The following is a 25388-nucleotide window of genomic DNA, read 5'->3' as shown; positions in this document are numbered from 1 at the left end:
AATATCTGAAGAAAAATCAATTGCTGCAATCATAAACTAACACCATTATATCTGTAAGTAGAAAACCCAATTATAAAAAACGAATGAAATTTATTGCACTTTTGAGTAAATTTTCGAAGAAATCGTTAAAAAAATCATTCTTCTCATTGAAAAATAAGTAATTATGAAAAAAAATGATTCATTAAAATCTAGACCGACTTCCAACTGATCTTTACAGAACATGAACTGAACTGATATCATTATTATTTACATCGAAAATTTCTATACATTCGGTTTCTCTTATCAAGTCTACGTTGTTTAGATAAAGAAAAAACGATTCGAAACACATTTATTATTCCTTAAAATATAGTAAACATTACAGATATTGTAAAATTATGCTTTTGTGCCTCTGCAAACTTTTTTGAATTGTTCTATAGTGTTATTTTAAATGCTGGATGATAAAACATGCACGGCGTTACTGCATTATTCCGTTCTACTATATTTCCAATAAAATATTTGAAGGTATGTTATTACTTTTTAAAAATGAATCAGGCTTTATAATGGAGTATTATTGCATATAATTTTGAAGAGATTGTATGTTCATATCAGTTTATTCTAGTTAGCAGATTTTTCATTTTATAGTGATTGAAATTTCAGAATAAGTAGCATTTTTCTTTATCTTTAGGTTACTCGACATTTTTCTCTGAGCCATTCAAAGCAAGCAGAATTTTTTCGAAATTCTGAAGAAGCTATTCATGATATTTCAGATGGAGCAAAACTTTTAGTTGGAGGTAGCATTTAATTTAAAATTTATTCTAATTTATTTTATTTTCTTAGTTTTTGACATATTTTAAATAATTAATATTAAAAAGAATCTTAAATCTTTGGTTGTAATTTAAATTTTTTTGCGAATTTTTAATTTTTTTAAAGTACCTTTTCTGCCCAAAATTCACTTTTCATTTAGAGGTTCTTTCTAGTGCAAAGATGGGAAATCAGTATTTAAGTAAATTTATTTTGGATTTTATTAGAGATGTGTTAATAATATAGTTAAAATTTCTATTACAACACTTTGATCTGCCTGGCTATTCAGATTGCATTACTTTGTAGGAACAATTTAAAATATCGTTTATGATTATGTTTCACGATGAATATTAATTTATAATTTTTTGTTAAAGCTAATTTATGATAAAATTTTGACTAATTAAAATTGAATTTTGTTGCTAAAATAAAATTTATGGCAAAACAAATTTTTGTTTTTATAATCATTTCAATTCATTACATTTGAATTCTTAATCTTTATATTATTCTGATAATTTGCTTTATATTATTCTGATAATTCTGTTGTGTATACATTTTTATGCCTGTGATATCAAAAATTAAAACGTTTTGTTGTAGAGTCTAGCCACATGACATCAGAATCATTTGACTTTTCTCTTCTTCTGCATTAAAATAATAAAATGTTATGCAAATTATCTTTAAATGGGTATTTATTATTGTGCATTCTTGCAAGAGGTGGTTCCAAAATTTTATCACCACAGCATTGGCACATGGTTAACTCCATCAAAATTCCAGCCACAGCATCAGTCTTTTTTGCATTGTTAAAGTTGATGATAATGTTTACTAGTTTTAAAATTTTAATTCCAATGCAAATATTTGTACTTTGCTGTTAAATTATAATTGCTTATTATTCAGAAAGTCTATAAATTAATCATGTTATAAACATCAGTAGATATTAAATTGTGTATACTTTTTTAATATAATAAAATAAAATTTGCTAAAAATTAAATGAGTTGAATTTATGATGAATAAAAAATAATTTAATTTTAAAATAGTGGTTATCTCTCCTAATAAAGTTCTCAAATCAGACTATTTGTTTTAGAGTTACAGATTTAGCAGAAATGTACATTAGGGGGGAGGGACTGCTCTTTCAAGTGACTTTTACAAAATTTTATGTAATGGAAAATTAAGAGAATTTCACATTCTCCCATTGTTTTTTTCAGGGATATTATTACACAAACAAGATTTTTGCATAGGTTTAAAATTAAAAAAAAAAAAAAAATTACTTTTTTAGTAATATAATGTTATTGAGAAATTTTTTTTCTTGAAATTTGACAGTTTTTTTTAAAATTTATTTAATCTTCAACATTATTTTTTATTATTACAACGAAATTTATATTTTTATTCTTCATCAAATATTTATTATTTTTTTAATTTAAAAAAGATAAGAAAATGAAATTATGGATTGAAATTAGAATCTGAAAGACAACATGCTGTTAGAAGATAGATTATCCAAATTACATTTTTAATACCATTCTGATGTTAAGGAATATGACCCTTTTAGGAAGATTCATGCATACTGTATATAGAATAGGTGCAAGGATATTAAAATAGAGTTGTAATATTTTAATACTTTATACTTTATTGAGGATAACATCTCAATAGCATCTGATAGTGCATTAGAGATTTAATTAAAATTAAACATAACTAATGTTCTTAACAAGTAATCTGGTCGCTAGAAGGTATTACATAATCAAGAAATTAGTATTAGTGGATTTTAAATCTAATTCTTATTATTGTCTCATCATTATAGAATGTTTCGTTAACCATCCCTATTAAATAATCAAGCCTTTAGTTTGATTGTTTAGATTATCATATTAGTGTTGAACTTCCATGGCATTACCTTTGGTAACATGGTTCAAAGGTAAATTTCAATTTCAATTATAATTGTATTATAAATAACTCAATTAAATTTTCATAGTAAATGGTTCTGAAAAATTTTCAACTATATATTTAGAAGTTGCATGCAGAGTTGACTACTTATCACAATAAAGTTAATATACAAACACTCTAGATTCATCAGTATCTAATCTTGTCATAAATTGCCAAATATTTAATGAGAGAAAAAAATATTTGCAGTCTGAAATTGCTGATTCAATTTTTTGAAGTGAGGATAGGTGCTTGAATAGGATATTAAATAACAGAGAAAGTCATTTTACCTGGTATAGATGAAATAAGCATGATTGAACAAAAATGTATTTGCCCATATAAAATTACAAAAAATCTGCTTAACTGTAAGATTCATAAGCTTGTCGAGCCAAATTTTTAAAGTTCTAAAATGTTTCAATACTTTTAACTTTTATAACAGGAACAAATAAAATTGCACAGAAAAGCTTGTAATTCAGTAGTATTGGAAATTTCTTTGTTTGGATTATGAAGGAATTAGAAATATAAATCCCTGTTTTCAAGAAAATATTTGTGAAAGAAATTAAACTTAATTTTTAAATAGCTAAGCAAAAGAGAGAAAGAGTTAAAGTTTCAGATCTGATAAGCTATTAAATAAAGACTTGCTTGGATTTTTATTGCAGAGTAAATAGTTGTAGTGGAACCTGTTGGAGAGGGAAATTTCAGCTTATTGTTTAATCCAAAGGCCAGCATTTTGAAATATTGCAGACATTGTTTCAATATATGTATATTGTATTAAAATCCTGTATTGCTGCTTCCCAGCACGCTTGGTTCAATCACTGGAAAGACCGATTTACAATCAGCTCTTTTGGCTGCTGATTGGATGCTGCCTCAGTGATCTGAGAGTTTGGCGATAAACTTGGTGACTTGGTGATTTTGGCAACAAAATAGATATCACTAGAAATTTCAAAAATTTTAGCAATACATCCAATAGGAACTGAGATACGTCTGATTGGTCTGGAACCTTCTGTGCCCACCTCTTGGGAGCTATAAAAGGCTAGCAGTCTCAAGCTGCAGTCAACCAGAATTGGAATTGAAGTCATGGACTAGTATCGAGTTGTCGAGAGGCTAACGAAGCAACAAGCGTTGTGTGGAGCTCAAACGATTATTGAGCTGAGCTCTGTGCCGAGTCCTGGTGCCTGTTGTGGTAGCAACATCAAGTTGTGTGTGGAGTAGCCAGTCATGTAGTAGCGAGTCAGGAGTTGGATACAACTAAAGTGAGGAGATGGTGGAGAATTGCAGGAGGGACCGTAGAGTAACGCTATGTAGATTCCCTCCTCCTGCTGAATTCTGTCTGACTGCTTTGTGTAGTGTGGTCGATTACTACTTGTAGGCTACTGTTTGCTGTAGTGTACTGCTGTGTGCTGCCCTGTGTTCGTCTGGGTTGTGTATTTGTCATCTTTGTATTAGTATCTTCATGTTTAATAAAAGCCGTCGTTTGTTACTGAGGCCTGCTGATTGGTTTCATACCATACACCCACTACAAGTAAACCTGTTGACTCTACGACATATAGTAGCATTGAATATCCATAACAATATATATATTGTAGCACCTCTTTTTCCTCTTGTGCAGAGAGCTCCCCCTTGTGGCATTTTACAGAAGACAAGCAGTTGGATGGCAGACCTGCATCCTGAGGTCGACTTTTTTTCCTATGCGCAAGCCTTGCGATAACACCGAATGCTTTCGGCTAGAAACGGCAGAATCCCTCCATCATACTGTTTTCTTTAACCCAATTGTTTATGTGTGTTTGTAAATTTTGTAGTGTAGTTGTGTTTGTGTAGATTAAAAATATTTTATTTTAAACCGGGCAGTTCATTAGTAAATCATAACACACCCACTATAATATATATATATAAACCATTAATTCTTGTAATGATATATATATATATATATATAATGAATTCGAATCCTGTTGACTAAATAATATGTAACATTATTTTTGGTTGAAGCAGAGTGCAGGTTGAAGACATGGACGAGATGTTGTATTTTTAATTTCATTTTACTCTCTCTCTTCTCTCCCGGGAGACAAACATGATTATTTACAAGAAGGCAAAAAGGGACGAACAAATGATAACTAGTCTTATATAACATTGGATTTCTGGCTATACGCCAAGGGAATACATATATTGACCTTGAGAATAGTAACGGAAGTATCACTTTCATTTGATGTGTAATACTGATGGCGCATTATTTTTACAGAGGAATTAATTAAAGCAAAAATGGAATTGGATCACGAAATAAGAGAATATTTTAGAATGAAGTTACGGTGGGCTAAATTAAGATAAAATCTTGGACATTAATTTGGATTAAATTAATAGTTTAAAATATCATTACATATATATACATCATTACAATATTTAACTATAATTTTTCCCTTTCATGTTACATAATCTTTAAAAAAAATTATGTAAATAGAAACACAATTGATTTTCATTTTGGCATTTGATTCTTAAGTGTGAAAATTGCATTTTTATCGATAGTCAGTATTGAGTTGTTGTTCTTTCCAAAAATTTTTAAATTTCATTCATTGTTGCAAAAATTAAAATTTTCACTTTAATTTTTAATTATGTGTTTCTGCTTTTAGACAATTTAATTTTTAAATTTTATTGAACAAGCTTCAAAACTTTATAAAAATTGAAATAAAAAGATACAATTTAATCAATTGTTTATTATTATTTTGATTTAATTATACATTAATGTAATTGTATTAGCATCTCCTGCTCCCCTTAGAGCTCCTTAGAGTTGTCTTTTCTGAATTATGGTTATGAATATTTAATTTCAAGATAAAGCACTCTTACCAATTTTAGAAGTATATAAATCTACATAATTTAGCATTAAATTATTATCTGTTTGTGTCTGAAACATAGTATATTATGCCATATATATATATATATATATATACAATTTTATTGTTTTTTAAAAAGTTAATTAAATTTTTTTATCCAAATTAAATCTTTGAAAATGAAATTGAAATCATAATAGAGGAAATTGCCATTTCAGAGTCATGAAATAGTTTATTTCCAGTATCAAAATAATTAATTTCATTTGATCTACTGTTCCTTCTTGATTTGATTAAGATTACTTTTATATTTAAAATAGCATTTTGTATTTCTTTAATAAAGCTTTGTTTTGTTTTTTTTTTGCATGTAAGAAGAGACGAAAAAGCTACAGTGATAATTTAACAAATTTTGTAAATTGATGCTTAATATATAAATTACCTAGTAAACTTTTTGCAGATTACTGCAGAAGTTATTCTTGTAGATCTAAAATTATCATTTTCAGTGTTCTTTTAATTTGCGTTTAAAAAAGACAAATTTTGATAGAATAATGAATTTATCATCTAACACCATAGCAGTGTGAAATTTAACTTTGATTACTTCCTAACAAGACTTGTTTGTATTAACTGGTAATTTTCTTATTACTTTATCTGGTGAGGTGTTAAATTTAATCTTTCAATAACCAGATATCTTTTGCCATAAATTGTTTAACAGTTTTTTTTTTGCATACGATTAGAAATGGAAGGAAACAATATTATGAACCATTAAAAAGTATTTATCAGCTTTCAATAAATTGTTGATTTTTCATTTTCAATTCAATGATGTAGCTGTATAGGCTGTTATCTGTATAAAGATTACACATGAGGCATCAGGTGATCAAGAAATAGGTAAAACTTTCTTTCTCTTTCTCTCTCTCTCTCTTTCTCTTCTCTTCTCTTTTCTAAGAGGGAAAAAATTCTCTTTTTTTTTTTTTTTCCTTTCATTCCAGAATGAATTGCATAACCAAAGTTATATCAGTATAATCCTTATTTATTGCATTTCATTAATTGAAGTTAACAAATTTCAGCAACAATAACAATAACAACAAAAAAAAAAAAGTGTGAAAAACAGGACTTAGAAATGTAATTGCCTAACAGAAAAGTGATATTACTGTGAGTGATTTAAAAAAAAAAAAAAAAAAGAGTTTTGGAACATTAAAATTTTATATTTGCAAAATGAAAACACATATTAAACTATACTTCAGTAATAGAATATGCTTTAGAATAGATGATTGTAAAGTTATGAACATCAGAAATCAATCTTCCACATGGTTGCCATGAGAAGTCCAAAAACATATTTTGTTAGTACCCAAATTTGTTCTACATTGCTACATATCCATTCCTAAAGCAGGAATTACTTGTTCTAATTGCTTCATTCTAAATGATATTGTTGGGGGAAGGGGGAGGGATAACCAGATCATTTATGTATCCTTTTGCAAAAAAAGTCCTGGATTTTCATGAAGGGTAATGATAAAAAATGTGATCAGTATTTATTTTCTTTTCTAAAATAGCGAAATAGTTAACTTATATAAGTAATTTTTCATAGTTCATGTTTGGCAGGGTGGACTGAAAATTCCAATTTATGAGATTTCAGAATGATGATCGATCCCTTTTACACTGGTAGAATAGAATTTTAGATTTGCTGATGTAGATATAGTTTATTAAAGTTGGGATATCTTTTTAACACTAATATGATAAAAAAAAAGTAGGCTGATAATTTAAATTGGCCAGACAGGAAAATTGCTTTTTTTCTGTCTTTAAAACTTATGAATATTAAATGAATTCTTATGAGAATTATTGCAGTTTTTACAGAAAATAGATTTTCAAAATCAGTAGAGGGGCTTCAGTTTAATTGGAAATTCAATGTAATCCTTTGATTGCTCATCACATTTTATATATTTTTTAGTTAAGTTATTTTTTTTAATTAAAAAATGCTTTCTTATATGAGAAAACTGTTCATAAGAAAACTGTTTGCATATATTTGGATGTATTTACATTAGCTATTAATGGCCAAACTCGAAAAATATATTCTGATAATAATGGAAACTCAATTATGTTGCAGAATTAAGTCAAAAAGGGCACATTGATATTGAGTAATTAAATGTTAGTTTGTTTTCCGTTTATGTTTTAATGTACTTCTACTCTTGATTTGCATAGTTTTCTCTGTTGTTAAGGAACCTTTTAATTTTCTTTTATACATTCTGAGAAACTCCATGCCTTTTAAGAGAAAAACCTTCAATATTAAATGTTTAATTTTTATGAAATGAACTAATTTTAATTTTTTTTCTTTCTTAAAAAAATCTATAGGTTTTGGATTATGTGGAATACCAGAAAATCTTATTGCAGCTCTTGTTAAAAGAGGGCAGAAAAACTTAACTATTGTCAGCAATAATGCTGGTGTTGATAATTTTGGATTAGGCCTTCTGCTTCAAAGCAGACAGGTTTGTTAATTATATTTTTGTTTCTATTTACGTTTCATGTATTTCAAAGATATGTCTCTCCCCTCAATTTATGCTCTCTATTCACAGATGTTTTTGAAATTAAGGTTTCTTATACATTTTTAGTAGATTTTAGCCAAAATAAGGAGAAAATGCATCATGAATTCTTGGAGTTATTTTTTTATGAACAAAATTAAATTTTCCTGCAAAACATTAAGGCAAGTGAAAAAAAATAGTTTTAATTTAAGGATATTTAAAAAAGAGGCAGCCAGGTACAGAGGCAGTTTTGTTAAGTTGAGGTATCATTCTGCTTTCAGAACTACGCTAAACAATTTTTGGGACTATTTTTAGATAATTTATAATTTTGATCACTTGATCAGATGACAAAAATGGTATCTAAACCAACATCTTCCTCTGGTAACTTTTATCACAGCTATTTATTAAAAAAAAAAGTTTATTTTATAAAAATTTCATTATAATTTCATAAAAATATGTTTTTAAAATATATCTAAGCAACTTGTGTACAATTTTTCATTCCCTTATTTATTTTTTGAAAAGAAAAATCTGCATTGTTTTCCAGATATAATTGCTTTATTTAAAAGAATGCTTAAAATTAATGTATTTTTCTTTGCTAATAAACCATACACTTTTAATTTCTATTATTTTATTTATTCATTTAAAGCTTTATTTGCCAAGGTCTTGTCTTATTGTTTACAGAACACTTTTTCCTTTTATTTAAATAGATAAAACGTATGATTGCATCTTATGTTGGTGAAAATGCTGAATTTGAAAGGCAATACTTAACTGGTGAACTAGAATTGGAATTTGTACCTCAGGTAAATGTTGAACCAAGTACCATATTAAATAAATTTAAATTCTATTTCATTTTGGCTGTTGAAAATCTATATATTTGATCATGTTTTGTTTTTCAAATTTTCTTCTTATGTTGTAAAAAATGAATAGATTTTAAATTAATGGAAAATTTTGTATTTTTCAAAATGTTTTATGTTTCTACCCATTTACTGTTCTATTTTGTGCTCCTACTATTATGAAATTTATCATATTTTTTTTTCTTTTTAAGTTTTATATGACTGTTTAGAAAAGAATATAGCCAAAAATCAATGTGATAATCAATTTCCATATATATTTTACTGTAGGGCTTTTTCCAAAGAAAAAAAAAGCCATGATGTTTGAATTAAGAAATAATTAGCAAATTTTGCCATGCTTTCTTGAATGATGTTTACTTTAAAATGGATATGCATTTCATCTTAAAAAAACCAATTAAAAAATAAAAATAGACTTTTCTGAGTAGAGAAAATTTTACAAAAACTAATACTTTTGCAAAATTTTTGAAGACAAATCTTTCAGCTTATAGATTTTGAAATTTCTTTCATTTCATTTCCGTCAAAAATTAATTACTCTTCATATCTGAAATATCAATATGTTAGAATTCTTATTTTTCAAGATAAATTTCATTTGCATGTTTTCAGCAAGTCAGATCAGTTGATGGATGAATATTTTGCAAAGTTGATATTTATTTAAATTCTAACAAAGGTTATTTTTTGTGCTAATCTTATACTTGGATGATGATAAATGATTTTTGGTTAGCTTTTCATGCTTGTCAAGGAATCAGCATCAACCCAATAGTTTAATATTTATATTTGATGAGTATAAAAATAAGTTCACCAATAAAATTGGATTATCCATTATATATCTCCTTCTTTTTATGTTACTGTATTTAAAAATTCAATTTTTGCCTGACCTTCTTAAATTTAATTTCAGCATTCAATTATAAGATCTTATTTACATCCACTTATGCATTTGCAAATTTATTTTTTCATTTACAAAATGGATGTAAAATTACATTGAAACTAAAAATTTACTTTATGCTCTATTATCGATAATTGTCTGCTTGAACTGCTAGAACTATAAAACAAAATTTTCATTTTGGAGGATTCTTTATCTGTTTATTATAAGAATTATTCTTTGTGTTTGTAAATTTAAAATATTAAATATTCTTTTTCTACAATTATGCTTTAATTTTTTAATATAAATATCAGTCTATTGATTACTATAGAATGCATTTTGGGAGTGATTGTAATTTGGATGTTGTTGAAATTCCGAGTATTTTACATTCTGTAATCCATTGTTTTAGAATAAATATGTCAATCAAAAATCTATTATATGCATATTATTAGGCCTAAATATAGAAGATTTTTTTTATGCTCTTGGCCTAGATATATTGAATATAAATTATATTTTTTTATTTATTTAAAATCTCTCCTAAATCTCTGTAGGAAATCTCTCCTAAAATTCTGTAGTTAATATTTCAATATTTAATTCAGTTAATTGTTGAGCAGTTTATTGAACTTGTTGAGATTCTGTGAAACATTTTCTTTATGTTTGCAATACTTCATCTCTGATTTTAATATCCATGTTTAGTTTCTAATCAAATGCATTAAAATTACATGTGAAAAACTATTATCTGAATCAAACTGTCTTGCTGAATTGTCTTCAACTCTTAACAAAGGAGATTATTGATAAAATGGTTTCAAAAATTTAAAAATTTAAATATTTATAAGAAACAAAGTGAATTATGGATAAATTTTTAATAAATTTTTGAAAATATTGCTTTTTTTCTTTTTTTAATAAAATTCAAGTCTTGAAGTTTCATTTTCATATTTTCAAATTATGTTAGATTCCTAATCCAGTATAGTTTTCAGTAATTTTAGAATCTAACTGCATTCTTCCAAATATAATGCTATAGCCTTTCAGTTTGTACTGTATTATTTTTGTACTAATCATTCTTCTTGGTTATTATTAGGGTACTTTAGCTGAAAGGATAAGAGCTGGAGGTGCAGGTATTCCTGCCTTTTACACATCTACAGCATATGGGACCCTTGTTCAAGAAGGTGGGGCTCCCGTTAAATACAATCCTGATGGCAGCATAGCACTGGCGAGTGAATCCAAAGAGGTGATTATAAACTTTATTACAACTTATTTTAAATTAGCCGCCTTTAGGACTCACTTTTATTAAAAATAAACATGGTTTACTAATATTAATAGTATTAAGTTGATTATATCAACCAGTTTTATAATTTATTTTATTTAATTTTACTCAGCTGAAAGCATTATTTGCCATCACAAAAAATAAATAAAATGGGAAAATGCAATAGAAAATAATTTCATCATTATTTAAAGTAATATTGGTCATCTTAAAAAACTGGTTTGGTATGATATGCAGTATATATTAAATTTTTAATAAACTTATTGTTTTGATTCCATTTTCGAAGTAAGAAGATATTTTAACGGAACCATTTTTCTTTGAATAGAGTGGAAAATTTCAACTATCATATTACTCATCCAATAAAAATAAATTTAATTTGAAAAGTTATGAAATATGTTACATTAAAAATTATGAACTATAGAAAAAACATTGCAATTGTCAAAAAAGTATGAATTCAGGATTTTGGTGAATCTCCACATTTTTAGGTCTCTCTGAGCACGAAAAACACATTTTTAGTAAAACATCTGTCCATCTGTGATAAAGATAATTCAAAAACATTTTGAGATAAGACAGATGAAATTTGATGTATGGTCTTTACATCAAATTAGCATATTTCTATCAAACTTTGAGTAAAATCCATTTAAAGAAAGTCTGTGTGTCTAGATGTTTGAATGTAATTTAACACAAATACTACAAAATGAAGAGACTGAGATAGATAAAATTTGGTATACAGATTAATTTGGTATACAGACCTATCAAATTTTGAACCAAATCTATCTAAAGGTTAATTGTCTGTTAGTCTGTACTTTCAGATGCCTGTAAATATTATAGCTCAAAAAGGCAGTAACTTAAATGTATCATATTTAGTATGCAATTTTCTGACCAAAATTATAGTTCTGTATCAAATTTTGGTTTCAGTTGGTTGGGAAAATGAGCCTAAAACATAAAATCGATTATTATATACTATTAATTACATGCTAGGGATTAATCGCAAAAAAAGATTGTGATAGATTCAGGGAAAATGTTAAATTTATACCATAGTTTTAATATTTCCATAATTAATGGGCACCAGTGCCATGCAAGGTATTTTCTGCCTTATCCAATATTTACAATTTTTTGCAGGGTTTAGGGAATAATACCTTTATTAGAGATCATGAAAGAATGTTTTGGCCCACTGGTTTTTCCTGAAAAAGTTTTTAAAGGACATAAAAATCATTAAAAAAATGTTAAAGATTATAATTAGCTATTCTGCAGCTTATACTTGTTTTTGACTTGCCCATTGCAATAAAGGCCAATTTCTGATTTATTAATTTTCTTTATTGTAGTAGCCCTGATATATGATAATCCAATTGAGGTCTTGACTTTATATTTAATGTAGTATATCCAATACACCACTATTTTTTGCTATAAATATTTATAGTATACAGTTAATTTCATATAGCTATTCGACATATGGACAACATTTTATCGAGGAATTTATTTTGAATAAATTGGCTTTTCTTGAAAATGCAAACAAATAAATGGCATCTTTTCCTGTAGGATCATTTGTCCTTTATCTTAATTGCAGCTAACAGAAATTATTGACATTTGATGTTGATTTCAGCATATATTATTTGTATTTATTATTTATATTTCTTTTATGTTTAGTCTGCTGTCTGACCTATTTAGGATATCCATTGTAAGAAAAAATTAGTAATTGCTTTGAGTGTTCTTAAAATACCACTTAATATTGAATTTTTTGATTAATTAAATTTAAATTTTCTTAAATATTGCTTTTATTTTAATATTTATTTATTTATTTATTTTTTGAAATTTTACCCTTAGAGGCTCTATTAGGTTTATAAAAATTAACTATTGTACTTACCTGATATATATATAATATGAATAAAATGTGAATTGCATTTCATTATAAAGTTATTTGTAACATCTCTTGACACTTTTGTTTGTCAGATTTATATATCCTTGTTCATTTTTAATTTAGGTTCGACAAATTAATGGACGAGATTATATTTTGGAAGAAGCTATTACTGGTGATTTTGCTTTAGTTAAAGCTTGGAAAGCTGACAAGTTTGGAAACTTAATTTTTCGGTAATGCATTTTTCATTGATTTAAATTTTTCTAGCTAAGTCTATCCTTTACATATTTTATTCTTTTCCTTGCAGAAAATCAACTCCAAATTTTAATGTTCCTATGTGCAAAGCAGCAAAAATTACGATTGCTGAAGTGAGTTGTCTTTTTAATATGTTATGTGTAATTATACTGCTAAAATATGTGGGCCGCTTAATAAAATGTTATTATTTTAAATTACTTTCAGTGTACATCTAAGCAATGAAAAATATTTTGCATTAGATTACAGAAACAAAAATTATTTCTCTATTTTTTTTTCCTCATCATCAAATAAGAGTGGCCTAATGGGAGCTCTGTTCATAATTTTTTGACCTAAATGTTATGGGTTTGAAATTTAATTCCATCAAAGATAATGTTTACCAACCTCTAATACATAGAAAATCTTTTGGAGCCAAATATTCTGCTGATGTGTTTTTGGGGTGTCAACTCTTGTAGCTTCTTTATTTGTTATCCATAAATTTATTATTCAAAATCCACCAATAGTTCTCTTTAGTTTTAAAACATAACATTTATCTAATGAAACCAAAGCAAATTACCATTTCTTGTCATTGTCATAAATGTGCTAAGGTTAAAAATGCTAGGTTGGGGGGAAAAAAAGGTATTGTTTACTAATTTATTATATTCTTATTACAAATTTATTTAATTTAATCCCTCACTTAAAATATTAATGAAATGAATTAGAAATGTAACTGCATCTAATATTCCAAAAATGTCAGTTTTTGTTTTTATTTTTCACATTGCTTTGCATTTAAATTCAATTACAAACTCTAACTTTTAATATTAACAAGCATTTACTCATTCATTTATATACTTATTTATCCATTTCAAAAGATGGTTAGATGTATGTTACTATTAATGGATAAAAAAAAAAAAAAAAAAGGTTTCTCTCCGAAAGTAAAATAAGATAATTTTGAATATTGTGTGTAATTTAGCTTTCTATACGGATTCAATTTTTTTTTATATAGTATTTCTATAATTTTTCTATTTTCTATAATTTTTAAAAAATTCTACATTTTAGGTTGAAGAAATTGTGGAAATAGGGGAAATACCTCCTGAAAATGTGCATGTTCCTAGTGTTTATGTTCAAAGAGTCTTACTCGGTGAAAAATTTGAAAAAAGAGTTGAAGTATATATTATTATTATTATTATTTGTTTATGTATGTATAATATTCTGGGTGTAGATGTTTTTAAATGAGATTAGCAGCTGTGTTTGTTTTTTGTTATAACTTTGAATTAGTTTTAAATTTGGTGAAATATTGTGAGAGTTTAAATTGAAATTTTTAAAGGATATTTTAAACATTTCTATTTTAGAAATGCAGTGCTTTAAATAGATATTTTTTTTTTATAATTTCAAAATTGGCAATAACTAAAATTACAAATGTAATTTAATAAGAAATTGCTGATCTGGTATTCAAGAACCTTGAAAAGCGTTTCAAGAAAAGTAACTAAGTTGAGAAAGTGGGAATTGTAATGATTATAATTTGAAAGGCATTGATTAAAAAAATTTATTACATACTAGCTGATATGTATAGTATTGGCTCAGAATTAGAATCTTTTCACATATTGATATTTTCTTCTTGAATTGAAGACAAAATTCTTTTTATATAAAATAATATGCAAGTCCTTTTTTTAAGACTATGTATTAAATATTTTGTATATATAGAATTATATAGAATGTAATATATAGAATTTTTTTTAAGCAGTTGTGATTTAATTCAAAATCTTAACTTTTCTCAGAAAAGGGTATTTACCTATAAAACTACAGTACTGTGCAAATTAAATGGCACAAACACAAAAATTTTCACAAATGTTGCTTAATTAGTATAGGTTTACTTACATGCATGGTATAGAAATCTAATACAAAATATTTCCTCCTCTAGCTTGAATGAGATCCTGTACACGGTTTGGTATGGATTCCACTAAATTGGAACATAAATTTTTTATCTCGTCATCACGAAACCAAACTTTTATAGCATTCTCAACCATTGTTTTCTCTGTTGAGCAGTACATTTTACTCGCATGTCTCTTTACTATGCTCTACAAATTTTGGATGGGATTTACATCAGAAGAATTACCAGGCCAATCCAAAATGATTATTTTCTGCTTTTGAAAAAAAATTCGTTGTTAGTTTAGAAGTATGGCATGGAGCAAGATCTTGTCGAAAGATATCAACACTACCAGTGAACGTTTGCATCATAGGCACAATTTTACTTTCTATTATAGAAATGTATTGTTTAGAGTTCATCATCCCTTCAACTGGTACTAAGCTGCCAGGTCCTTCAGAAGTAAAATAACTACAAAACATCTGTTTTCTGAGGGTGCTTAACTGTTTGAATAAGATGTTCTCTGATGGGTTCTCCACCACTTCGCCTGATAAATCTTGGTCGGAACCCTGAAACCCTTGCACAAGAAAATGTGTTTCATTGCTGAATGCAACCTTCTTCCAATCTTGTGCAGTCCAGGATTGATATTTCCAGTCCCAATCCAAATTTTTTTTCTTCATTGCAGGTGTTAATAACTGTTTTCCAATTGGTTTTCTTGCAAATCTCTCAGCTTCACTAAGCCATCGTCGAACTGTCGATGAATCCACGCTCACACAAGTAGCTAATAATTCTCTCCGAAGATCTCTACTTGTTTTGTAAGGATGCATTATACTATTTCGTACTAGACATTTGTCTGTTCGAAGTGTGGTATTGTGTTTGCGTTATTTACTCTTTCATTTTGGAGATACTGCCCCAAAATTCTTTTGCTGATTAATAATCCTAGAAACACTGGATTTTCCAACTCCAATTACTGCAGCAATATCCCTCACAGTCATAGAAATATGCTGACTAAGGGTAACAATTCTACTCCTTTTCCTGGGAATGATATCCATTTTTTTAATGCACGTCAGAAGGAAACAACTCACAAAAGTGACCACTTTTAACAGCAACTGAAGGGAAAAAAATTTCGACATGTCATGATCACGTGGTCAGACCGGTTTAGACTAGTCAAGGACAGTCACATGTTCTAAGAAAATGCAGTTGAAAACGGTTTGAGGCAGAAAATCCACGAGAAAAGTACAATTTTCTTTAAAAATTTGTTTGTCCCATTTAATTTGCACAGTACTGTACTTATTTCAAAACTATCTCTCATTAAGTTTTCTAAAAAATTTAAAGAAAAATTTCACAAAAAATGAAATTAATATAATTAAAAAGTTAAAATGTTTGGTGTAATTTTTTTTGTATTAATTTCCTCCTAAGTTTCTGTGAACGAAAAGCAAAATATTGGTTAATTTCTTACAGCACGAAGCAGTTATTGTTAATGCTATCTGTTTCATTTGTTCAGAAGGTCTTTACATTTCCTGCTTCTGTTTCAGAAATTTAATTATTTCTACTTTCAGGCATTATTTAATCAATATACTAAAACAATTGAAAGCCTGACAAAAGTATATTAAAATCAAACAGAAATTAAACAAAAAATAATAATAGAATAGTTTGCAGTTAATGTTTATTTTAATATGTTTAAATAAAAATAATCATATTTGAAAGAAATACTGTTAAACAAGGAAATGGTAAGATTTTAATTTATAGATGGTATTAAAAGTATTTCTTGTGAGATTATTTATTTTATACTTATTGCAGAAAAGTGATAAAATTTTGGTTGATTTCTAATTAATTGAATATTTAATTAAATGTTACACTTTGATTAGCTGTCAGTATTCTTTCTCTTGTTTTAATGAATAATTATACAAAAATCTGTTTAAATCAATCATTTAAGAGGAGTTATACAAGATACATATATAGCTCCCATAACTTTTATTTATATTAATGTATATATTTAAATGAGAATATTGTAAACTAGATCAATATTTCTTAATACTATAGCCTATTGTCATTATTTTTGGGGAAGGAAAATTTTACTTCATAATGTTTATGTCAAAAGAATTTTTCTATGACCTCAAATTTTAATTGTAAATCATAAAATGAAGCATTAATTATTGATAAATAAAATAAAGACAGATATTCTGTCCATTTGTCTGCATTCCACCAAAAGTTGTTAAACTTAAAAAGTTGTTTTAAAAAAGCCAGCTGTAATAATCAGGGAGGTATTCATTTCCTTTCAATTTTATTTTTTTCAGTAAAGAACTGAGAAAGATCATGAAAATTACTTTGATAAAATTTGTAAAAAAATATATACTCTGTGTTATTTGAAATCATTTTTCTATACTTATCTTTAGGAATTGAAGTACTTTTATTATAAATAAGTATTTTCTTTAAATTGATCTAATTTTTTTGTATGATTCATTAAAAATGACCTTTTTAGTATTTTTTATATTCAAAGAAGAAGTAGAAGTCATTAGTTAATTATAAACATAAATTGATTTATTTTAGAGACTGAAGTTCCACAAAAAAGAAGGTAATGGTGTCAAAACTCCAGCTGAAAAAATAAGAGAAAAAATAGTCAAAAGGGCTGCTTTAGAATTTCAGGATGGCATGTATGGTATCCTTTAAATTAAATTTCATTAAATATTTATTGATTCATGACAAATTAGATTCTTAACTTGCATACAGTAAATCTTGGTATTGGTATGCCTGTGTTAGCAAGTAACCATATACCACCAGGCATGACAGTTCATCTTCATTCAGAGAATGGCGTCTTGGGTCTGGTAAGTTTAAAATAACAGTACTATTTATTTATTTTATACTTGTTAAGTTTCATTTAATTATAAATTATTGGTTAAGAATTTTAATGGAAATGTGTGCCCACCTTAAAAACGAATAAATTTTTAATAGCTTTTATTGAGTTTTTTAATGAGAATACTACTTTACCTTTTTTTTATTGCGATATATTATGCAAATTTCTGAATGTCTTGATAAAAATCTATTTATAAATTTGAAATTTTTGTTATAAATTTTAGCTTTAAGAATTGACTCTTATATTAATTAATCTACTGTTATTGTGTACTATTTTTATATTAACTGAAGTTTTTTTAAATTTTACTTTTTGCCTTATAGTTAAATAATTCAACATTTTTTTTAACTTATGTTATTTTAATCACCTTTTAACTGAGAGATTAATTATCATTTTAGTCAAAAGTTTTTTTTGTGGTGACAAAAATTTTGAATCTTTTTCTGTCTAATAATTTTTTATTGGCTCTTGTAATTTTTAAATTTTATATTCATTCATATATATTTGTTCTGTTCCTGAGGATGACGTTTATTGTATAAATAAATAAAACTAATGCAAAGTGGTTCTTATCAGTATTGTCTTTTGATGACTTTTAAAATTACATTTTTTTTCTTTTAATTTTGAGAAAAAAAATCCAATTTTTCTCTTTCTTTGCCTTTGTCTCTTTTTGAACTTTTATGGTTCTTGTGGATTTATTATATGCTCTATAGTTTGTGCTGGATTCTCAGGTTTGGTCTTGCATATTATTAGATTTAATAATTTTTAACTGCCATTCTTTGGGGATTATATTTTCATATTTAAAATTGTGGGATTATGTTATTCCTATACTTTAATTAGGGACCCTATCCATTAGAAGGCGAACATGATCCTGATTTGATAAATGCAGGGAAAGAAACAGTCACTGCTCTACCTGGAGCCTCATTTTTTCCCAGTGATGAGTCATTTGCAATGGTCAGAGGGTAAATATAATCGTTAATTTATTTTATGTCTCTATAAATAATTTTAATCGTTTTTTTTTATCATCAACTATTTTTTTCACCCTCTTAATAGCAACAGTTTAAATCATTACAATGTGCAATTTTTGAAGAAATTAATTTATATATTTGTGTTTTTTGAAGCAACTTAAAATATTATTTGCTTGCAAAAATTTACATGTAGACCAAATTATTAGATGGTGTGGTTTATCCATTTAGAACATTCTTCTCTCCGATTTGAAAATCATTAGATCAACATTGTTAGTTACTTTGAGATTTAAGAATATGTGTGCACATCTTAGTAATTTTATAGCTATTTTTAGTTTTAAAAAACCTGTTTATTTGAGAATATTGTTTTAATTATTGCTGATTGCGATCACATGTAAGAAATTAGCTGGTATTATGATAAATCTTTTATCTGCTTGACTTCTGTTATGAGATCCTTTTTACGATTGCGTTCATGTTCGTTTTTCCCCCCATATATATGAATTTTATTTTAATGGGCTTTTATTTATTTTCATATTGATTACATTTCGGAAGAAAGCAGACAGTACTTTTTTTTAAATGTCATAAATAAAAAAAAACTGCACCATTATTCTTTGTTAATTGCTGTTCTTCTAACCATATGAAATCTCTGAAATTTCCTTAGTTTATAATCAAGTAGATAATAATTTTATCAAAAATGCTGATTAAAATAAGCTAATATAAAATGAAATTGCTATTTCAACAGATGTTTCTGGTGTTTTAAAAATAATGTATGCTAATTTCATTTAATTTCTGTTCTAATCACAATCAAAATTGTAAAAATATTATTCTTTCAACATTCATTGATAGCTGATTTTGTTGATAAATAATTTGTATTTCTGTAGAAATACATAATTAAAATTAGTAACACCATGCTGTAGGTAATGATATTAGTACTTAGAATTATATTGTGGAGTTTATTATAACTGATTTGTGAAGTTCTATATGACAGTATATATATATATATATATATATATATATATATATATATATATATATATATATATATATATATATATATATATATATATATATATATATATATATATATATAAAGGGGTATCATGGCTTCAGAAAACCAGAGATGAATTTTTATTTCAACTGTCATATAGAACTTCACAAATCAGTTATATATATATATAATTTCTTGACTATCTTCTGAAGTCAATCTATTAATAAATTTAGTTTTTAGTTATAGTAATCAGAAGTTTGGTAATTGCACTGAATGAATTTTAAAATTGTACAATTCTGGTAATTGTGTTGTAGAAGCTTTTTGATTAATTATTTCTCGAAATTATTGTTTATTAATATTTACTGAATTATCACCTTCTCATTGCTTGTATTTTTCATTTTTATTTTAGTATATATCTTAGGTAATATACTGTAATATTTTATATAAAATATATTTTCTTAATTTCACTAATGAATCTTAGATAATTTGTTTTTTAATGTCATTAGTGGTAGTCATATATAAAATTAGGCTAATGTTTTCAACTTTAAAATACTTCTTCTTTATTGATTTAAAAAGATTGCTGTTATTCTATTAGGATGGATAAATAAAATTAATGAAGCATTCAGGAATCATAACTTTGTTTTATATATTGGAAATATTGAAACTGCATAAAATCAAGGACTGAAAAGTATAATTATTATATCTATAATTTGGTAGTTATTATTAAAGTGGTACAAATTTTACTATGGAATATTTTGATATGTTTGTGAAAATTTTGCATAACAACAAGAATTTTTAATATATATATTATTATTTTAACTAGTCGTTTATAACTTCTTTTATTATTTGCAATCATATTTCTTTTTATTATACTAACATTTTCTTTTTATTATGCTAATCTTTCCTAGAGGTCATATTCAATTGACTATGTTAGGTGGCATGCAAGTATCTCGTTATGGTGATTTAGCAAACTGGATGATACCCGTAAGTATTTTTTTCCTTGAAAACTTGAAAGTTTTCTGTAATTAACTTCTGATAATAACAATTCTGCTCTCATATACAGTATATTTTTTGAAATAAGCTTTGACTAGTTAAGGTAACTGTGAATTATTTAGATAATTTGTTTATGTTTCGTTCTTTTAGTTTGAAATTAAATGAATTGAATAAATTTTCTATTTAAAAGCAACCAATATGAAAAAGACTATTAAGTAACATTTTTATGCTCCTTAACTAAAAATAGCATCCCTTTAAGCTTTTTTGTTTTCTTTTCTTTCTTTCTTTATTTTATTTTATTTATTTATTTTGTTTCTGAATGTAATATGCCATTTGCATACTTGTTTTTAGTGTTAAAATTAATTTATCATTATACTTATTTCTTCTTTCATATAATTTCTGTGAGCATTAATGCATAGAACATTCATTATTTTTAATTTATGAAAATGTTACATTTTCTAGTTGCATTTGAATGAATTAATTCTTTAAAGAAATCTTTGAAGTTAAAAAGCATATTCAATCTTTTGAAATTGTGAATTGTTTGACTAAGAATTTTAGCTGCAAAAATGTTTGAAGAAGAAAGGCAATAGTTAGCTTTTATTTATATTATATATAAAATAAAGCTCAATGTGTGTGTGTTGGTGTTTTACAGGCCAGACCGTTTGACTTAGAGGTATCAAATTTGGTACATGTATACGTTGGAGGTCGAGAATGTGCACCTGGGTTAACCTTTTAAAAAATTTTTAATTAGAATTTTATTGATTAATTAAAAATTAACTTTCCCGCCAAAAAAATCTATTTCCCCACCGCCAAATCAGTAAGGCGCTTCAGTTTTTTTTCTGTCGCTAATGAGGTAGGCTTAACATTCTTGGACCGATTATTTGAAACAATTCTGTTTATTTTCTTAATGTTTGATGCATTTAAAATTAAACATTGTTAATGAATCGATCTTTCAGATTCTTTCTGAAGTACTTTTGAATTAAAATAAAACATAATAAATTAAATTAAAAATTCATAATCTGCTTAGCGTTATCCCAACGGGCTTAGAAAAATTCTCACATTTGCGTTACCATGACTGGCGTTGAAAATTCATGCATGCACATTGTGTTCTGATTGTTGACAACTATTTTCAACAGATTAACTTCACAAATGCAGAAAAAAGTTTTATATATAAAATACAAATATCAGTTTTTTTTTTTTCAGAGGTCATTATGGCCCATATAAAGTTGAAATTCTACTTGTTTAATTTCTGGTATATAGTGTTTCTGAATTTGTGAAAAATTCCCATTATCACTCTCAAACTTTGTTTGCATAATAGTCACAAATTGGCTACTCTGACCTGCTGTAATGCAAACAGTTGTATAATAAGTAATTTTACCAAATGTATAGAACTTTTTTAAACATTGTTGACTTGTATTCTTTGCAGAATGTGAAATGTCACCTTTCTGATTAAGCAAAAAAATGCTTTAAAATACTTTGGCCGGAAAATTTTAGTTCCATTAGTAAAGATTTTAGGAATAAATTTGTAACCTTAAATTCTTTACATTTCACTGTTTTTGTTTTGTTTTTTTCCTTCTTTCTGTTACAAGCAATTTTTTTTTTATAACATCTATTATTATGCGTACTTTAGGTTGTAATCTAATAATTAATCTGCTGGTCATAATTATTTTCAATATATTTTCTGCTGCATCCTATGATTTTCATGTTTGATGGGTTTATAATTATCATCATTTTACTTTTATGGATTAGAAATTCACTAGGCTTTTGTAGGATTTGAACTTTTCATTGTTTAAAAAAAATATTTGAACTTGTTAGCAAATGTTAAATTTACAAACAAATCCTTTTTTTTTTTTTTTTTTTCTATTGCAACCTCTTCTTTTGTAACATCTATTATTATGCTTAGTTTAGGTTGTAATTTAATAATTAATCTGCTGGTTAGAAGTCTGTTTATTTTCTGCTGTATTCTATGATTTTCATCTTAGATTGGTGTTTATTATTATTATTTTACTTTACAGATTAGAAATTATGTTTTTATTGAATTTGAACTTCTTTTTGATTAAAAATCACCTTCAAATATACCTTTGTAATACAAACCCATATACTATACCTATATTATGCAAAAATACCTTCCTGATTACTGATTACCAACTTTTGATTAACTGAACTTTCTGTTGTTAGCAAAGAAAAAATTTTATGCAGAAATTCCAAGAAATTAACTCACCATCAATAAATGCAAGTTAAATGTAATAATACTAAACTATTTAAAAATATGTATCAATATGTTTCCATTCAAAATTATATCATATATTTCATTTTGATTGTTTTATAGAATTTTAAAATATGATTGTAATCATCCTTAATCTTAATGTTGAATGTTTTTCAATTTAAGGGTAAGCTGGTGAAAGGAATGGGTGGAGCCATGGACTTAGTGTCATGCGAAGGATCCAATACTAGAGTGGTGGTTGTGATGGAGCACACAGCCAAAGGAAAGACACCAAAGATTTTGGAATCCTGTACATTACCTCTGACAGGAAGACGATGTGTTAATAGAATCATAACTGAAAAAGTAATATCATGATTTTATTCTTACTTTATTCATTTATTTTTTGCCTGATCCTGGTTATTTGGCAAATGAATGAAACATTTAATTTTCATGATATTAATATTCTACATTGTTTACAGGGTGTCTTTGATGTGGATTTCGAAAATGGATTAACTTTGGTGGAAAAGGCAGAAGATGTGACATTAGAGGATATAGTGAATACAACTGAATGCCAATTTGAGGTAAATTATTTTTTTGGATGAAAATTTTAATAACATTTTTTATTTGTAGTATTTCTGGCAACCCCTTAATGTTTTTAAAATTATTATTGAATAAAATTATGATTTAAATATTAGCCACCATTCATTATTTGTAATGGGTATCAGACATTGCCAATTTGTTCAGAGAGTTCTTAATCTCCAAGTTCCTAACCTCTGGACATGACAGATGATATAAGTATTGATATCGCATTGAAATTATTTAGCAGATGTTTGTGCATTATGAGAGTGATTAACCGTTACATTGACATATTGCTTTTTTTTTATTATGATATAGAAATATTTCTGTCTTAAGAAATATTTATAAAATATAAATTTCGGTAGAAGTATAATTTAGGTATTTTGTAAACATATTGCTTTGTTGACCATAAAGTATACCTTTTTGTTATACTTGGAAAATTTGTATCTATTTAATGGTTAACTTTAACCTATAAATTAAATATCCACAAAAATCGGAATTTCAAGAAATATTTTTAATCATTTTATAAAATTGCTTGTTTATAGGATCCAAACATGACTACATTGATTCAAATGATTAAACTGGAGACTAACTTTTCTTGTGCATAACTTTTTTGTGAAAGGCAAATTCATGGCTTCATTTCCATTATTAATGATATCTACTTAATAAAGACAGTTTTCTTTAAATCTGTTGTAACAAACAATTATGAAAGATACAATTATGATTCTTTTTTTTGTTGAAACACTTCTTAATCAGCTTTTAATTTTGTTTATTTTATTAAGAATAAAATATTTAATTGGATTGAAATCTTGATTCTTAATTATTACTTCTGTTTCTATATTTTTAACCTGATTGAATGAATTTCTTTAATGTTATCAAGTTAAAAAAAATCTATATTTGAAAATTAAAAAAAGTTATGTAATTGTTTTTGTTTTTTTTAGGTTTCCCCTGATTTGAAACCAATGGGGCAAAATTAGAAATACTATAAATGGAGCATTTTATATTCAAGATGAGACTGGTATTTTACAAAATCTAGCCCTGAACTGTAAATAAAGTATTTTTCTATCATAACATTCAGTAATTGTGTTGTAAGGCTTGTAAATATTTTCGTTTTAATCTTGTGAATTCTTTTTATATGTTCAAATAGTAAATGATTTTCATATCTCAGAGCTTATATTTAGATGCTAATGCAATGTAGAGCATTTATCAAAAGCTTCAGTGGTGCATTTTAATAAATTGAATGATTCTATTTTGGATTTTATTTCATATATGCTAAAAATGCACACACATATCGAATATATTAAAATGAAGATAATTTCTAATTCTGATTCAATTTTTTGAATCTTTTGTTGTGCCCAAATTATTTTTAATTTGTTTGGTCTTCCAGTTCATCAAAATCCTCACATACTCAATTTTTGATTTTTATGACACAAAAGCTATATTTGTCTACACTGTGCTATATAAATGGTGGTACTCCAGCATTTAGATAGCTATCGATCATATGTTATCAATTTATCAAAACTACTTGTGCAATAAATATTTTATTGCTGTATAATATCTATTAAACAAATGATTTGAAAATGTAAGATTGTAAAAAAAATTTTGAATGGTCAAGTTTAAAAATTCTTTTGATTTGTAACACCCCCCCCCCCTCAAAGAATTGATATTTTACTGGAGACGAAAAGGTCTAAAGGAAATTATCTGTAAGACACATCTGTTTTAATTACTTGTATGTATATATATATATAATTGACTTTTTTGTTTTGATTGTTTGAACTTTGTTTTTTTTTAACACATATAGCAGTCCTAATGACAACTATTCCAGTTTGAGGACTAAAGCTATATATATTTTGATGCATACATCTAATTGTAATTTCCCCCCTGGT

The 25388-nt window shown here is 26.3% G+C and overlaps 1 protein-coding gene across 1 annotated transcript; it reads left to right on the top strand.

Annotated features, from left to right (window-relative positions):
• Positions 1 to 259: 259 nt before the first annotated feature.
• LOC129983874 (succinyl-CoA:3-ketoacid coenzyme A transferase 1, mitochondrial-like) lies at positions 260 to 24749 on the top strand. Its single transcript, XM_056093552.1, has 15 exons — positions 260 to 501; positions 665 to 770; positions 7845 to 7978; positions 8719 to 8811; positions 10800 to 10949; positions 12964 to 13070; positions 13145 to 13205; positions 14128 to 14235; positions 17483 to 17591; positions 17663 to 17757; positions 18618 to 18739; positions 20639 to 20714; positions 23113 to 23289; positions 23406 to 23507; positions 24444 to 24749. Exons 1-15 carry the CDS (start codon positions 445 to 447, stop codon positions 24477 to 24479), a joined length of 1533 nt encoding a protein of 510 aa, XP_055949527.1. The 5' UTR covers positions 260 to 444; the 3' UTR covers positions 24480 to 24749.
• The last annotated feature ends 639 nt before the right edge of the window (positions 24750 to 25388 follow it).

This window comes from Argiope bruennichi, chromosome 9, assembly GCF_947563725.1.
Source record: "Argiope bruennichi chromosome 9, qqArgBrue1.1, whole genome shotgun sequence".
Classification (NCBI taxonomy): Eukaryota; Metazoa; Arthropoda; class Arachnida; order Araneae; family Araneidae; genus Argiope; species Argiope bruennichi.
This window is presented reverse-complemented; position numbering and strand designations above follow the sequence as displayed.